The sequence below is a fragment of the Diorhabda carinulata genome, chromosome 6 (assembly GCF_026250575.1).
Source record: "Diorhabda carinulata isolate Delta chromosome 6, icDioCari1.1, whole genome shotgun sequence".
NCBI classification, from domain to species: domain Eukaryota; kingdom Metazoa; phylum Arthropoda; class Insecta; order Coleoptera; family Chrysomelidae; genus Diorhabda; species Diorhabda carinulata.
The window spans coordinates 14,121,883-14,140,599 of NC_079465.1; the positions used below are offsets into that span (position 1 = coordinate 14,121,883).

Genomic DNA, 18,717 nt, shown 5'->3' on the forward strand with positions numbered 1-18,717 from the left:
GCACAGATCGAACGCGATGCTTCTACCCTTGCACGCTTTTGGTCAACATTCAAACATTTGGGGATCCACTGTGCAGCAATTCTTCTCATGTCCAAATTGACATGAACGCGTTCGTATGAAATATTCAGTGCTTCAGATATTCGTTTTAGCCCGATTCAACGGTCTGATAAAATCATGTCATTAACTGATATAATAGATATTTTCGGGGACTGACACAGAAACTGACTTTCCCGATCTGTCATCATATTCAATGGAAAATTTACCTCTTTTGAAGCTTGCAATCCAATTTTTCACGGTCGCATACAAAGGACATTGATCACAAAGGGTATTAAGCATATATTCGTAAATCTGCTTACCTCTTAACCCTTTTAAATACAGGTACTTGATGATGGCTCGATACTCCAATTTTTCGATTTTCACAATTTCGGTGAACATCTTTTTTCTTTTCATTTATTGCGTAACTCTGGTTTACTTTTTTGACGTCAAACAAAATATTTATTAGAGTGTTGTAAAATAGCTATAATGAAAACTTTAAAAAATGTCTACTTATTTCACGTCGTTAGCTGACGTTTTTTCGTACGAGAAATTTCATCTACCTAATTCGATTTTTCAACAACTCACCTTGCGTGTAGGATATGGGCACAAGGCAGGGCTTCAAGAGAATCACCTTCTAGACCATAGGGTGAGCCACATCCACCACATTGGAGATCTAAATCCTCTTGAATTCTAAGAGCAAGGCGTTCGTGATGAAGTTTTTGGTCCTCATCTCCTAAGGCATGGTAAATACGAGACAGTCGTATTCGAATTTTCCTTACTAGGAGCTGTGAATAATTATACATCTATTTACTATTTTATTTATTAATAGCAATGATTTTTTTTCAATTCTTTTATTCCCATTCGCTATTAAATGAAGTTAATGGGAAAAGTGAGGATTCAAGACCAAGTACCCGCTCCTCAATAAATATTTCGACTTTAACTAGATATGTAAAAAAGTTATCAAGATAATTTTCTATGTAATAACTGATTTATAATATATGGTTATCAATTCAATCGCTAGCTTAGTTCTACTTATAAGACTTATAAAATTTATTATGAATGGAAAGGCTTAAAACCTAACACAGACAGGCAAATGAGTTGCTAACTCAAATACCGTTAGATAAATACCAGTATACCCTTAGCATTTACTGCTCGGAGATTTATAGACTTGATAAACTACACATACTAAAATATGATCAAACTTATTGAAAAAAAAAATTTTTTAATGAAATAATAACTAGAATATATTCTCTCGAAACTCCAATCACGGCTAAATACAAGCCTTTGAAATTTCATGTTGGGTACATGATATATCCCTCTATTGTTCAGCCGTCTTCTTGACAGTCAGTTCTTTTGGATGTTTTCCGGATATATGTAAAATGAAGCATTGATACGATCATTTATTAAATTATATTTTTACCTACAGATGAAAATATTTAAGAAAGAAACTTTCTCCATCATATTTCAGAATACCATAGTTGCCAAGAATTTTTCATTTGTAGAATATCATGCTTCACTATTTACTTTCACCAAATATCTATTGTATTCTTGTCCTGATTTCTTTTTTGCTTCTTTCACGTCATTTTTTTTCTATGGTAATCTTAACATTGCTCTTAGCTCGCTGGAACTTTCATTCACCCAATTCGATTTTGTTTTTCTTTGGTTGAGTTATTTCCATTACTACTTCTTGATCCTTTGTTAGGTGTATTTGTGGGAGTTATTTTTCCTTTGGTTTGTTGAAATATTGATACCTATAATTGTTTTTCTCTACTGAAAAGTTTTTTCCATTTTCATTTCGTATAGACGCTTTATCAGGAACAATGGTTTCTTACTCAGATAAGGTAGATGCCAGTATCGGACCATGTTTGGTTTAATAAGAAAAAATTCCTTTGATTTCCACTGATCAGCTATATCTATATCGACATTTTTGGTTCAAAATATGTGACAGAATTCGTTTTTTATTTCCTTGTTTCACCATGAGCTCTTTCCTTCACATTTTGCTTACTACCGTTCTCAAAATTTCAAGAGTTTCATCTTTCCCTGCAACATTTTATTTAATACCAACACATGCTTTTATATTTTCGATTTTCGAATAGTTTAATAACACCGATTCCTTACATTATTTAAATTTTAAGTTTAGACTTCATTTAGAAGTACTTAGTTTTTTCTCAATAATTTTTGGAAGAAAATTGTCCATAAAGAATTTTCTTAGATTTACAAATATATGTGGAATAAAACGTCATTTGTATAAGCCGAGTAGAAGTATTGAGGGTGCAACGTTACTCCAAAATAGCTTATAAACCGATTTTTTCAAACCATACACTGGATATATTCCAAATTTTTCATAATAACAAATACAACCATCGAGACCAAATGAGTTACACTAGTTTAAAATTGAAATTATTTTAAAATGGCTTATAAGAAAGGTTTAATAGGTTTTTGTCATCAATTGTGTTAAAATGTCATGAATTATTCCTCATTGTAATTAGCAGGAGTTTATGGAAATAAATAAGGTACTTTTGAAAATTAAATGCGTTTAAAACGAAAGAGCTAGACTATTGGAGATTGCAGCAAGTATGGAAATGAGAACTCTTTAGTAAACTACAATTCCAATCCATCTTTCCATAATCAGGGAACTACAATATACAATGAAAATCATGGGCTCAAAAATGAATTTGCAAAATAGTTAGTTATATAAGTAAATGATTTCCGTTTAACTTGGGAATAGTTTTCACCGTTTAATAATCATGGACTACCATGAAGTATCTTCATTTGTATTATATGTGTGGTATCGGTCGGTCGAGAATTAGATCGTCGGAACTATGGTAGTGATATTTGACCTACTTTGGTCATTTACTTACATAACTAAAGATTTTCCAAATTCATTTTAAAACCCATATATTTTATAATGTAGTTCCTGATGACGGGAAGAACACTTTTCAAAACCTTGGAATTATAGTTTAATAAAGAGTACTCATTTCAAAATTGTTGCAATCTCAAATATTTGCTCACATAGTCTCTAGATTTTTGTAGTATTTTAATTAAAAATAAAAAATTTAAAAACGCTTATAACATAAAATAGAATTCAATTAGAGTAGGTGTCAAAATGTCGTTTTCATGAAGTCTATCCTTTTTTTCTAAAGAATCAATTAATCTTCTAAACGATTGGAAGTCTGTCTTTCAATTCTTGAGGTGAATTTACTTCTGTAGCATAAACTTTGTCTTTAAGATACGCCCAAACTGTGTAATCCTTCTTCTTCTTCTTTCTTTAATATTAGCAAAATGCTTGTTTTTCTTCGTATCTTTTGCCGTTTAATTATTAAAGAGGTTGTAGCTCCATCTCTTACGGGGTCTTCCAACGCTTCCGCGTCCTAAGGGCGACTTGGCTCTAGCTATTTCGACAATTCTATCGTCATTCATTCGATCTATGTGTTCGTTCCACTCTCCCTTTCTTCCAAATATCTATTCGTTTACGTTGTCAATCTCACATGTTCTTCTGATGTCCTCGCTTCTCTCCCTGTCAAAAAGTGTTTTTTCAGCGATCCTGCGCACTATTTTCATTTTGGCGGTTAATATAGGCCGGATGACAGCCTTGTAGCTTTGGGATTTGGTCTCGATTCCGATATATTTGTTTCAGAAGATTGTATCGTTTAGGTAAGCTGAGGTTCATGCTGCTTTTGCTGTTTGGTTTCTTACCTCCGCTTCGATATCACCGTATCCTGATATTTCTATGCTATTCTATTCTATTAGATATTTAAATTTCATCTTTTATTGTATAATTGCATCATCTATAACCCGTTTGCATCTGTTAGGTGTTATGAGGTTTTTAACCTTTTTGCTATTGTGTTGAATTTGAATAGTTATCTCTGTAGGCCATCTTTGTTTTCTGTAATCAGAATAGCATCATCAGCATAGCATAGGATCTTGACGTCTTTGTTTCCCATTTTATTACTTCGTCCATAACCATGCTGAACAATACGTGGCTAAGAGAATCTCCTTGTCGAATATCATTGCTTACAGGATTTTCTTCGGTAGTTATGCCATTGATTTTGGCCTGTATTTTGTTTATCTGGTAATTGTTTTCGATGTTTTTTATGATGTTATATGAGATTTGCCTGTTGTATAGAAGGTGTACCACGTTTTCCAGTTATATTAGGTCAAACGCCTTTTTCAGGTCTATAAAACAAATGAACGCCAGTTTGTTATAATCGATGGATTTTTCAATTATTTATCACAGAACAAATATCGCATATGTACAAGATCTTCCTGTGCTGTGTAATCCAAGGGATTAAAATCGCATGATCGAGGAGGCTAATGAATTGGAGCTTCTACACCTCTACCAATCCAACGAATCGGAAAATAGTGCGATGGAGCTTGATCCTGCATAAAAAATAGAGTTTTTCGATCGTTTAACATTAAATCTTCTAATATCTCGAATAAGGGATTGCTTAGGTACATATCACCATTTAATTTTCGAGGTAGAATGTGATAACCTATTAATTTGTTACCTAAAGTTGATGCCCAAACATTAATTTTACATGAGTGTTGGTATTGTGATTCCTTTTTGACATGGGGACTCTGATCACACCAGTAGTGTGCATTATGGGAGTTAAACATACCTTGTCGCGTGAAGAAAAATCCACTCTAGACGGTAGATCGTATGGCAAGAGCTCATGGACTTGTCTGTGATGATAAAGATGTAGCTGTTGTTATTTAAGTATCCTCCAAGTACTTGAAGAAGACGTATTTGTTTGTCTTGCCACAATCCTTACTCTAACTGTTGGATTTTGATCAACTAAATTTCAAATCATATTCTCTTTATTAATGGTTCTTGTTGTTCTTGGCCTACCAGAATTTATTTTCTTAGATTTCACACTCCCAGTTTCTCGACAACGTCGTTCAATGGCTCTAAATGTATTATTACTTCGTAGAAAGTTTTCTGTATAACGCGTAACAGCTGCACTAGAGTTTCCTAAATACCCGCATAAAGTTAATAACATGTCAGTGTATTCCAAATTTGAGTACATTTTGATTAACAATATCTAATTCAACAAATAACAAGGTTTGAGCAATGTAATTATCATTGCCTCAACATCATAACTACCAATGAATGACAGTTTTCAATGGCAAACTCGGAGAAAATGCTATTGCAGTATAAAATTCAAAGTTAAATAATTATGGGTACTCAGCTATTGGGGTACTCGTAGTATGAAACATACAATACAAGTCAATATGAAATTGTTGTTTGTTTTATACTAATGCCTTCAATAGCTCAGTGCCCATACTTTTTAACTTTGAAAAACAAGATTACTGATTAGATTGGATTTTTTTGAAATGTTGCAAGAAACGAAAGCCCTCAGTCACATTTTTTTTGAATATATCTGTTTTATCGATGGTGTTTCATTAATACTTCTTAATTTTCAAATCAAAATATTCCGAAAACGGTATACAGTATCGAGTTTTATCAAGAGTACCTTTCTGGTGTAGAATTAAATGATGTTCAAATTCACTGCAAATTTTGTTATGATGAATCTAATATTGAAAAAGTTATGTTCAATACTAGGGCACTAGTTACACTAGCGGTGTAACTAGCGCCCTCTATGAGAGTCAGACAAATAAACACATTCATTTGATGTATCAGCTTCCAAAACATATTCGTAAGAAATTTCAATACAATATTGCTAATTTTTCTTCAACGCTCTTTGTATTGAATACGGATGGCGTTACGAAAATTTTTTACCTAGCAAACCCCACATAATTTTTAGTATTCTATCTATACCAGAAACAAGATCACGTTTTTTGAAACACTCTTTATAATGTAATTTGGTGTAAATTTACAAACTGTAAACTATATATTTTACTCGGATATTAATTATACTAAGCTGTTCATTATTTTTCAATGACAATCTTTGAATATTTTCAATAATTTTTGGTGCCTTGATACTCTATGTTTTTATTGCAAAATTATAAAAAAGTTTTGTTATTTGACTTACTATAGAAACATTGGTTGAATGGCGCTAGCTACACTGCTTGCATTGATGCTTGAGTCTATACCCTATTTTTAAACTATGAGAATCATTTTAGAAAACTGTACAGTCTGAAAACGATTAACCACAAACAAAATAATTGTATCAGCTTCCAAAACATATCCATATAAAATTTCAATACAAAATCGTAAAAAAACTGTATAATCATTTCTTCTTCAACGCCTTGTAACTTGGATACGAGTGGCGTAACGAATTTTTTTTACTGAGCAAACCCCAAATATTTTCCAGTTGCCTATCTATCCTATAGGCGAGATCAACTTTTTATGAAACATTCTGTATTTCTAAATAAATTTTGCCTATGTCTTATGAGTAGAAAATAATGCAAAATTCAAAATAATTGCCATAGATTCATTATATTTTGCATGCGGCAAAAATTGGTTCATTTCTCGGGTGTCGTTGGTTCTATATAGGGTAGTATTATTCGCTCACAAATTATCATTCATGAATCTGATTTTTAATAGCATGGCTCTCCGACTATAAGTATATTGGCGGTTGTTTAATCAATGCTTAATATCGACTTACTTTAGCACCGACTGAACTAGCTACTTCCAATAACCTAGTATTAAATTCTAACGGTCTGCAATTACAAATCTTATGTTGAAGTCTTAGAGCTTCGAGACACCTTGCTGCACCATCCATAGATTCCATTTGGATGACTCTATCTCCCATAGCAGCTGCCGAGCCCATGGCTGTTTCATATTGACGAAAAGCTTTCTACAATAAAAGAGAAAAAAAACAACAATAATTGAATAGAGATACAAATAAAATAAAATTTCAATATACAGAAGAAAACCACAATGAGTAATAAAATTATAGATAATAGTAATAGGTAATAATTAGTATGTAAGCCCAGCAAAATTAAGCCAGGATGCAGCATGCCCGGAATTAATTATTAGTATTAGAATAGAATAGAAATAGTAGATACGGAAAATATTGTATCGATTTGATTTCAATTGGCAAGTGATTGTGCATCATTTTTACATTGTAAAATATTGCGCCCTCAACTAATTCTGAACGTGGAGTAGATAGGTAAAAGTCGTGTTCTGCGTTCCTAAGTGGATAGCCGAGCATTACCTTTCTGAAAATGGAGAACCGTGCTTACGAATTATAGGCCAAATGTTACTTATGTATTAAAATTCTCCGAATAAACAACTCCAAGGAGCAACACACATATGTTGGATATAAAGCTATTTGTAGAAGATTGGAAAATATGCAACTAACAAAACTAGGAATTTATGCAAATGCGAATAAGTATGTCAAAACATACTAGGGGTGATCCTTTTGCTATACCTACCCATCAAAACAATTATTCATCATCACATCATATTTGAAGGATGTAACTATGATTAAATACTTATATTTCGAAGAGTTCACTTCAGCATAAATTCACGGAGATCTTGTGGATACATTGGAAAAATCTAGTAGAGCACCTACAACTATCACCATACACGAAAATGTTGCAAAAGTTCATAATCTCATAATTTAAGATCGACGTAAGATTATCAGATTGATAGTACAGGATTGTTGCCATGTGGCACAATTGCAGTAGTCTTTCAACGCAGACAATATAAAAAAAATTATCGCACAAGATTAGTACTAATGTATGAGTAATAGATCCATCACTATTACGCCAGGAACCAGCGGCAAAAAATGGTAAAACTGAGGAATTTTTTTAACCAACGTCGATTTATTTTTTATGGGTTAAAACTACTTATCGTAAAAAATTTAGAAATCTTCGATTTTAGCATGTATTTGAGTTAAATTCAGGAATTATTCGTAGATCTTTTGATATTCTCAAATAAGTTTATTATTAATTGGACTCATACAACCCCTCCAAAGACCATCCTCTGGGTAGTAATATTGAAAGCTTTTTTTAAAGACACTTATTATAATCTCGAACGATTCTTTTATAGTTCACCTTCAATGACCAAAAAATTGCATAAAATTTTTTTTTACAGAAATAATAAAAAAAAATATTTTTATAATCAATAAATTTTTTTATTTAAACAATAACACAAAAAACAATTTTGAATAATAATTATATTTCATCATCACATCTTTTTCCTCTTCTCGTTCATGCCAGCTGTTGCTCGATTGTACTCTCCATGCTTCTCTTTTTCCAATGTTCCGAAAATTTTTCAAAAGAAACAGTTGGTTTTTCAACAATTCACTTAATTTTCAAGCTAGAAACATTTTTAAAAAAGAAATTTGTAGGGGATTCCAGATACTTCATCGTTATATTAGTTTAAATTTTTTCAACTCTCGCTTTCGAAAAGGGTGCAGTTCAAAGAGGTTGCATAAGCCACGCGAATACAAAAGGTTTTCAATTTCGGGTTTCTCCAAAAATAACTATCCTTCGACGAGCAATAGCTCGGTTATTATTGAATTTACAGAGGTTCTTAAAAAACGAATCTCTTTGTTTTTTTATCAGCCTCATTTTTGTTCTGAACAATTTTGCTGATAAAATGAAAACTTTTCAAGTTATTTATGAAAAACGGCAAAAAATATGCGACGTTCGAGATTATTTTGATAAAATAAATTTTCATCTGAAAGAAGGGGTGGCTTTCACCGCCAGGGCAAAAGCACAGTGTAAATTTCGAAGGCTATAAATACCACCTTCATACCATTTTTCAAGAAAGTCTACCTTGATTATCAAAATTCTACGGGAAATCGGATGGTACCTGGCCTATATAATGTATAAACCAGAATGCTAAGTGACAAATGGATTGATTGAGTTCCACCACCGCCGATAAAATTGAAGATCCAACCTTCATTAGCTAATCGTTTTTAGCTCAATTTTAGTAGATTACCTATACAGTCACAATAACAGGTAATTCCAATTTAGTTCCGAATACGAGAGCCGATAAAGCAAAACGGCGGTTTTACAAAAAAGGCTCATATATCACTAGCGAATATCGGCTGTTACTAAAACTTGAGAGATATATGCGTTGAAACGTTTGTCCTCGAATAATGAAATCATATATGTGCGAACAATCAACAATGTGAAACATGTGTTCCTCTTAATTGACACTATATTGAAAAAAAACTTGAAATTGTAAAAGGGTTAGGATCACAGCTCTCATACTAAGAAGAAGAGTTTGTGGGAGCTCTTTCTGTGAAATGAGAATACATTTAGACGTGCTACTATATAATTCTCAGACTGACGAAATTGGTATCAATTTACAAATGAGTTAGGAATCCATTACCATACAATTCCTAAAAATCTTACAGTTGCAGAATAAGAAATATCAAATCAATCTCAAATACTATATTACTATAAACGTGTACTAGTGCCCTTAATTATTTCTAATGCCTTTTCTCGATAAGAAAAGTTTTTTCGCTCATTTTTTTTTTCATTTTTTAGTTTGAACTGCTGGCATCGCACATTGTATTGAGTGGGAAATAGCCCTGTAGTTCTCAGCGTTTCAGAAAGGTCATTGCACAGCTATCCACTTAGGAATACAGAGCATAACCTTTACTTACCAACTCCACGTTCAGAATTAGTTAAGGGCTCAATATTTTACAATGCAAAAATAAAGCACAATCACTTGGCACTATAAATCAAATCGATATCATCGTTTCCCGCGTTCCGCAATAGTTTGAGGGGATAATTACTGGAAAGTACCTACTCTATAAACTACTTTTATTCTAATGATAATATTTAATTCCGGGCATGCTGCATACTGGTTTAATTTTGCTGGGCTTACATACTTATTATTATCTATTACTATTATTCATAATTTTGTTATTAATTGTGGTTTTCTTCTGTATATTTAAATTTTATTTCATTTGTATCTTTATTTAGTTATTTTTATGTTTGTTTTTAGTTTCTTCAAACTTCTGTCTACAAATTGTAACAATTTTTTGACAATAAAGCATTTCTCTTGTCTCGTTTACAATTATTGAACGGCTTTCAGCTTGGAATAAGGTGGCATTTATATACACAGACATCTAGAAGATAAAAATGGATATTTTAATAACTCATCTTAATGAACCATTCCGCTAAGAAAAATTTGAATATAATCAAATTTTCAAGGTGTTAAAATTAATCTTTAAAATAATTTTTTATTATGTTAAAATAAGTCGAAAACGTGGCAACGCCGCCCAACATAAAGTTTTTTCTATTTTTGTATAAATTAGAAATGTGTTGTTGTTATATCGCCATTAAAACCCAACTAACACATGTTTTAATATTATTAATAAATAATACAGTCCACACATCAACAATTAGTTTATTTGAACCAGCAAAGAATTTTAAACACAAGGAGATTGAAATAGTTGAATAAATACTTACGTTAATATCAGACTTTTTTCTATAAATGTCACCCATAATTCTTATACTTCTGGCATATGTTGCTTGGTCTCCAGAAACTAAAGCTAATCTCGTTGCCTCCTTGAAACGTGAAAGAAATAATTTAATATAATGCATAAAATGCGTTCAATTTGAAAAAAATACATTGAGAAATTGGAAGTGTAGACTGGATTTTTCAGTCTTGATTATAAGGGATGTCTCTACAAGGTTGAAATAGCCTCACTTTAAATGGAAAGTTGAGTTGATTCAACTTTCATATATCTGTAATCGTGAACAATTGATGCAAAATATTTCAAGAAATCAATTATTTAGTTTATATGCTGATCAGATTTATATTAGTTGGAATTTTTGAAACCGGTGGTGATATTCATACTGAATACACTGCTTACACCACTAAACAGTTTACCTTCAGTCTCTAAATACTGAATAACTTGGTTATTGTAGTGGTGATGTAAACAGTGTATTCAGTTCGAACTATATTATAAAGTCGAAAGGTGACAGATCTACGAGGACTGGCTATTAAATAACGAGAATGGTTACGAAAAATGGCTTTATTAAAAAAATTATTCTACATTCCAATGCTCCCCGTGAATATACTCTCCTCTCCTCACTACACACATTTCCACACGTTTTTTCCATTGGTCGAAGCAGTGCTGGATGTCTTCTTTGGTGAGTGCCTTTAGGAGTTCTGTCGTTTTTTGCTTTACCGCTTCCATCGACTCAAATCAGGTCCTTTTCAAAGCAGATCTTTTTCTAACCTTTCAAGGAAATCTGAGCAGACCCGTTAATGCAAGAACTTTTGGTTAGGAGTCAGATTTTTTGGTACCAATTTCGCACAGACTTTTGTCATGTGTAATTCCTAGTGTAAAATTTTTCTAATCGTTCCTTTATCGACGTTTACAGCCTCGGCAATCATCCGGATGCTCATTCGAGAACAATTTGGTTGATTTTGATTACTGTTTCCGTAGTTGAAACAGTCAGAGGGTGACGACCTGGGCGCTGGTCATCTTCAGTGCTCTCTCCGACAGGGGCGGATTTACTTAAAGGCTTTTTGGGCTGCAGCCCAGGGCTCCGCGAATACAGAGTGCCCCCAACCGAACTGAAACCAATAGACGATATTGTCAATAATAAAAATTATCTAGAATTTAAAAAAATCCGGTCATAAGTTTGGCAACACTACGATCAATCAACCCGTGTGTGCATCCATTAAACTAAACGGGGAATTCCCTGTCGCTTGTTTTCGGTTGGTGTATTTCGTTTATTGTCTATTACTGGGGACTTCCCTCCACTTACCGCCCGACGCAATTTTGTTATTTTTCCGCACTTCTGATATCGTCGACTATATTAACGAATTGACTTTGTTATTAGAAATGTTTTGTGCATGTGTTTAGTTTACTAAGTGATAGATAACTTAAAAATTATAAGGACAGGACCTATATTTTAATTTACTAAAATTGAAAGTATTCAGCATAACTAGACTTCCTGCTTTTAATGCTTATTAACAGTAGGTAAGTAAAAAGAATTATAAAACATGACTTTTTTATTTTTATCTCATTTTTCAAAACTAAATGAATGGAACTCGTTCGATATTTAATGATAATTTGTGAATTGCTACATTCATTACCAAGTAAGTATTAAAATTAAAAGTTCTATCCAGTTCTTTGTTTATTTTCAGAAAAATATCTTATTTTACAATATGTCTGCTAGAAAATATGAAAGTGGAGCTGAAAAAAGAAAATCACAGTTTGGTCGGGAAAAAGAAAGAAATAAATGCGCAAAAATTGAAACTTTTTTAAATCAGAACATATAAACGCGAATGAAATAGCTATAATCCATTGAAAAACGTATTTTATGCGAAGAGAATCTAGCCAATGGAAGCAAAAAATCCCAAAACCAGAAAAAAATACCAACGATGAAAATGTGCAATATCTTGACTTCCAGCAACCCTCTGGTTCCTCTGAAAACGAAATTGGTGTTCAACAAAAGGAAGGTAACATCGATACCGAGGTTTAAAGAAATTTAGAAAATATTAAGTTTGAGTTTGAGACATATGTTGACGTGGGCTTGTGGCCAGATTTGCTAAATAATGATTTTATTAATTTCGTCCTTTCACATGAAATGACTGACTATCAAAATAAGGATCCAAAGAATATATATTCAGCTTCAATGAAGAAATATAAAGAACAAAAGAGATCTTTTTCAAATAGGTATTTTACTAGAAAAATAAAAAATGGCCAATTACTGGAAATATCTTGGTTATGTTATTCAAAAAGGGTTGGTACTGTTTTTTGTTTGACTTACAAACTTTTTTTTAAAACTCCTTCTCAATACACAACCGGATTTTCTTATTGGAAACACATAGGATTTTGTTTAGAAAGTCACGAAAATTCTAGTGAACATAAGAATTCAATGTTAGTGTGGTTGACACAAAAAGAAAATAAGTTTGTTTTAGACAAGCAGCTTCAGGAGCAATTAAATAAAGAAACAGAATATTATCACAATGTCCTAAAACGGGTTATTACAGTGCTAAAATTTTTTAGTATAAGTGGCTTAACACATAGAGGTTCGGAGGAAGTATTTGGTTCTCCACATAATGGTAATTTTATGGGTGTTCTAGAGCTATTGGCAGAATTCGACCGATTCATACGTGAACATATTGAATAACGAGAGCTGCGACCAAACCCTGTAATATAATATTTATCAAAAATAGTATATGAAGATATAATTGAGATTATGGGTAAACAGATATTTAAACAAATTATAACTGAAATAAATAACAAAGTCACAAAGTATTATTCCATTATGATGGATTCAACCCCAGATCTGTCTCACGATTACCAACTTGTTATTGTATTACGTTTGTATACTGTTTTCGGGGAAAAGTGTATGAAAGATGTGTATCTTTCATTAAAATTAGTAGTCATACTGGCTTATATTTATTTAATATTCTACAAGCTTTTTTGGAAACAAATGGACTACTTCTAGATAATTGCAGGGGACAGTCATAAAATAAATCCGCGGATTACGTGCCATATGCTGCGCATTCCCTTAATCCAGTTAGTCAAGAATCCGTGAAGGTTGCAACCGAAATTGTAAATTTTTTTGGAATAGTGCAAAAAATATACGTTTTCTTCTCTGCTTCGACCCATAGGAGGTAACTGTTAAATCGTGAAACAAAACTAAAATTTATGTTAAAAAGTTCAAGCCAGACCAGATGGTCTTGTCACTTTGATACTGTCAGAGCTTTGAAAAGTAATTATGATGGCGTTATGAAAATTCTCAATAGATTCGCTGCCTCGAGCATCGACTACATTTGTTGGCAGAAAAATGTTATATATATATGTAAAGATATTCTATGGATCAGAATTTTTGGTATGTGAGCGAATATTAGTTATATAACAAAATTTAAACTAATCCCAAACTTTGAAAAAGTTTAATTTGCCCGAAAAGTTTTAATTATGCCTCAGTTGGATTCTACCTTAATAAAGGTTGGATTTGCTCGAAAATTGATATTTTTACCGAGCGGTACTTACTGTTTTGGGAGTTTTCCTTTCTATCGCAAAATATCTCCTTTCATTCAACCTTTGGTTGAACCCGATCGCAAAAAAGTGGGTTTTACCTTGGAGCACACTTTTGACGCACTTTCTGTGCATCGGAAACTGTTTTGATGGTGTCGCATTTTATCGCCAAATATCTCCTTTCATTAAACCTTTATTTAAACCCCATCGCAAAGAGTTTATGCTCCAGCGTTAGTTTAAAGCAAACTATCATTATCGTAAATATTGCTGCAACAGTGGTATCCCAAAATGATCTGATCACGTTGCATTCTATTGCAAAACGATATAATTGCTCCCCTATGACATTCTAAGAATACGAAAACTTCCAAACCGATTGAAAATCTCTAATTTCATATTTTCCTCGATGAAGCATACTTTACCAGAATAGGTACAATAATAATTCACACAACGAACAAGTGTAGGCTTCGTTAGTTTACCCAGTTAGTTGGATACTAAGATGTATTCGAGTTTTTATTTCTGGGTTTATTGGAATATGTGCCATTAGTTCTTGGGTATATTATGTAGTTTCCACATGATGGAGCAACTTCTTAATTTATATTGATTTATAAATGGATAGTCAGAGGACCTTATGCCCTTAGGACTGTAAGCAACATTATTATTTTCTGAAATAGTTTAATACATTTTACCCAGTTGAATTAAATTAACTTATTTTGTTTCACTTACTTACTGAAAAATAAAAACTTATCTTTTAGAACCTACGGAAAAATATAAATATTCAGTAGGAATACAACCTTTTAGCATGACACTCGTGCTTTACGTACACTAAAAGTTTTAGAACATTGTAAAGTCAAAACAAATGGACTCACCGAACAATAATCATGTGCGTCTCCTAATTCTCCTTGCTTTCTAAGTGCTGAAGCCATTTGAAGAAGGGCAGCCCTAAACAAAAAAAAAATGTTTGAATTGACAAACAATAATAAGATAAATTTCAATAAAATGTGTTGATATTCACGTTTTATTGCGGTTCATTTTAATTAATATTAAAAAAATACATAGCAATAATTACGAAAAGTAAGACCGAATAGAGACAGAATTTTATCTCTGAAAAAAAAAAGTTGAATATGGAAAAGTTTGACTGTTAGATCTATCCAACTATCAGATACTGAATTTAGATGTTGGCTATTCAAAAAGCAAAATTACGTTGAAAGAGAATAATTATCCGAAAAAAATGATGAATAACATACTCAAAAAAAGGATAAATACACTATAACCAATTAAGAAAAAAAACAGAAAGTAAACATCAATACATTTTTCTTTACCATATATTCACAGACTATCAAGGAAAGACATAAGAAATAAAATATTTGGATAATGTAATATCTTAAAATCTTAATCTCCCAAATACGAAATAAGTAATATTATATATTAAGTATCTTGTGAGGATTATGACGCTGTTTACATATGGCAGACATCTCAGTATTTAGAAAATAGATTAAAAGGTCATCAATACGATAAAAAAAATAAAACTGAAAAGGAATCAAATACACGAAAAAGAACATTTTCAGAAATGGTTTACATTCATAAGAACGAAAAGCTTTAAATGATAAAAAAGGCCTAAATAATTTAGGTGAAATTAGAAGACTTTTTAAATCACAAGCTGATCTCTAAGTATAATAAATTATTATTTTCATTTGATATCTCTCTTTTAAATTACTCTTAAACTTGTTCTTTTTGAAATGCTGTAACCTGAACATACTGTTAATACATATTGAGTTGATTGAGAATAAAATTCGATTTGTTTCCATTTAGTTTGAAAAACGTTTGTATATAGCTTCTCTATTGATGACTTACAGTGTCATATTAAATCAAGTAAGGTCAAATAAAAATTGTTCATTATTTTTTCCTATTCTCTCTAATCAACCATATCCCAATAACAATGGAGAACTAAGAGAATATTCAATTGATTTATTATTATTATACATAATTCAATTAAAGGAATTGGGGTTTCAGTAGGTGCGGCTATACGACCGAGAAGTTTTTAGAATATCTAATAAGTGAAGAGGTCCATAAAAGTTAAACCTTCCATACTAGAGATCTAAATTATTATATTTGAGCAGGAGGCGTAATTTCAATGAGCAGAGGATAATCAATTTCTTCGTAAAACTTGTATCCTTACCTGTGATGTCTTGAATTTAAATCTCCCAATTGTAGGGACCGAGAGAGATCGTAAGCTTTAGAGGCATATCTAGCGCTTTTGTCAACGTCTTGAAGTCTGTTGAACAGTTCTGAAAGCCCTAAGTATACCTAGAACAGATAAATCATAGTTTATGCATGAATGCTATAACAAGCAATGAAAATATAGAGGTTATTCCATTATTCATATTTCCACTAAGCTCAAAATATTTTATTTTGCCTAAATCACTTATGTTATATTGGTAGAAAAATAGAGTTACTGTACAATATTTAGAGTTACATATAAAGTAGCACAATAATTTTTATTAATATTGTTGTAAGATATTAATTCCACTTCCGAGTTATTCAATTCGTACCCAATAGTTAAAATGGGAGAAAAAGGAGAAAACGCGGTAAAGTTGTGGTCCAAAATAGATCAACATCTATTAAAACACTAACTCTTATTCAGATCTCACATTGGAAACATGCACAAATACACAGGTTAGAATTTAAAATTTTATACGTCGATATTGTGGCAAATCACTTATTAATGAATACACAGTATCAAACTTTATTAGTAGACAGCGGGTAGCATACATAACAAATATTTCAATAAAGTAAAACAAAAAATCTCAACAAACAATGTTCAAATTAAATCCTAAATGGATAAAGAATTTGACTAGCATCAGTATTCCAAATCATATATTAAATTTCTACGTTTTGACACCTAAATTCAACATAGAACCTATTATTATAAAAGATATTATTATAAAAAAGATTTTGGCAGATGTAGACTGACTCATTTTATCAACGACTCAGATCTACCTTTATTACAAGAGCAACGAATATAATCATGTTTATAAAATCATAATAATTCTATTTTTTTCTGACAACTCATTAAATCAAAGAAATTTCTGAAGAGCAACATAGATCTGTTGTAGATTATAGTACCATTAGGCAAATGAAACTCAACCGTTATCACTGATAAAACACAATATTTATACCTTTCGAATGATATTATTTCCAATAATAAATCTTACACTGAATTACCATCTGACCCCTCACCCTCCTATTTTTAGAGAAGAGAGCAAAGAAATAGATGAATCTATACGTAAAAAGCTATACTACCAGCTATAATATTATTTCACCAAAATTCTTAATAACCAAAGTACAAGAATTATTTAAGGATTATGAAATTTTGGAAACCGTTAGAATAAATACAGATGGATGAGGAGATCACGAAAGAGTGAAAATCTAATCATTGGGATAGGCTGAGAAATAGAATGCTGATAACAAGCCTTAACAACTTCTGTTTGTGCATGTCTTAACCACATAAACCTTAGTTTTCAAAATATGTACCTCCAGTATGTAATCGACTTCTAGACTGCAGTACCAAACACGGAATGTGGCAACGTTGGTTTTATGTAGTTTTTTTATCTTTCTTTGCCACTGGTAAAACAAAGGTAAGTATCCATCAATTGAACAATTATCAAATAATTTCCATTTCATTTTTACTTTATGATATGTTGCGCACACTAAAATTGATTGTAATAATTTCGTCAATTGATTTTTATTGCGTGATGCCATACTCCTTGAGTTAAATAATCATTAGCTTCTCGTCAATTTATAACCATACTATCACATTTTCTCTATAAATAACGATTTATAAAGTTGACCATTGCTTCACTCAAATTTATGTTGGGAGTTAGGACTGTCACCAAAACTACCAGGGATATTCCCATAAATCGGAATATATTTATTGAAGTCGAGTTGTATACAGTAGCAGACTCGGCTAGAGAAATACAAGATAGAAATATATACTCCTTTTGAAGATAAGATTGTAAATATGGCTAAAAAGAGATATCAAAAACGTGAAAAAGAGAGTAGAAAGAAAACAAAAAGTCTAGCAGAAACAAAATTTACAAAGAAGAGTACCGAGTCTGTAGGCAGATAGTTGTTTGAATCACATGTGGAAGAGGATTTAATAGATAATTGGATAATGTTAACTCAGAGAGTATTGTTATTTGTGATAATAATAAAGATCGTCCCAATACATGTTTTTGATTTACTGAAAATGTCGGGTAATTTTAGATTTGCAACTTGTTTAAAATACTGTGTAAGTTATTGTTTCCTTAACTTTAGTAGTGAGAAGACAGATTCGAAATAATAAATAGTTAAATTTTAGTTGTACACTTTTATTAGTGTTGATCTTTGATATTTTCAGATAACAGATTTTTCGATCATATAGCTGCCTAATTACCTAATATTAACTGTATAATGGATGTAGTTGAGTTTATGCGATCTTGACAGGTCTTTGAAATATTTGAAAAATCTTCTAACCCACTTGTGATGACTATCATATGATGTTCCTATATTACATTACTCCTTGAACAAACAATATAAAAAATTTAATAATAGGTGGTTTATAGAGAGATAGTAGAGGTGGTCACATTTCTTCTCATTCACAAGATTCAGTAACATCTTGATGTGGGATTGACGTTAGGTACGAGGATATATTGATATCTAGTTAGCCTAGGCGTAAAGGAAAGAAGTTACCATAGCAACGAACATAACTTAGAAGTGTCAGTGTAAAGTTTGACGTCAAAAAAGTAAACCGGAGTTACGCAATAAA

At 31.8% G+C, this 18,717-nt stretch overlaps 1 protein-coding gene across 3 annotated transcripts in view; it reads right to left on the reverse strand.

Annotated features, from left to right (window-relative positions):
• The window catches only part of LOC130895327 (43 kDa receptor-associated protein of the synapse homolog), an 86,821-nt gene that overhangs the window by 8,723 nt on the left and 59,381 nt on the right, over window positions 1–18,717 (reverse strand). For all 3 annotated transcript variants that reach the window (XM_057802556.1, XM_057802557.1, XM_057802555.1), the window contains 5 exons: window positions 16,090–16,217; window positions 14,780–14,852; window positions 10,378–10,476; window positions 6,606–6,797; window positions 622–821 (listed from right to left, as the gene is read on the reverse strand). In XM_057802556.1, the coding sequence (XP_057658539.1) occupies window positions 622–821; window positions 6,606–6,797; window positions 10,378–10,476; window positions 14,780–14,852; window positions 16,090–16,217 (692 nt within the window). The remainder of the gene's footprint in view (window positions 1–621; window positions 822–6,605; window positions 6,798–10,377; window positions 10,477–14,779; window positions 14,853–16,089; window positions 16,218–18,717) is intronic.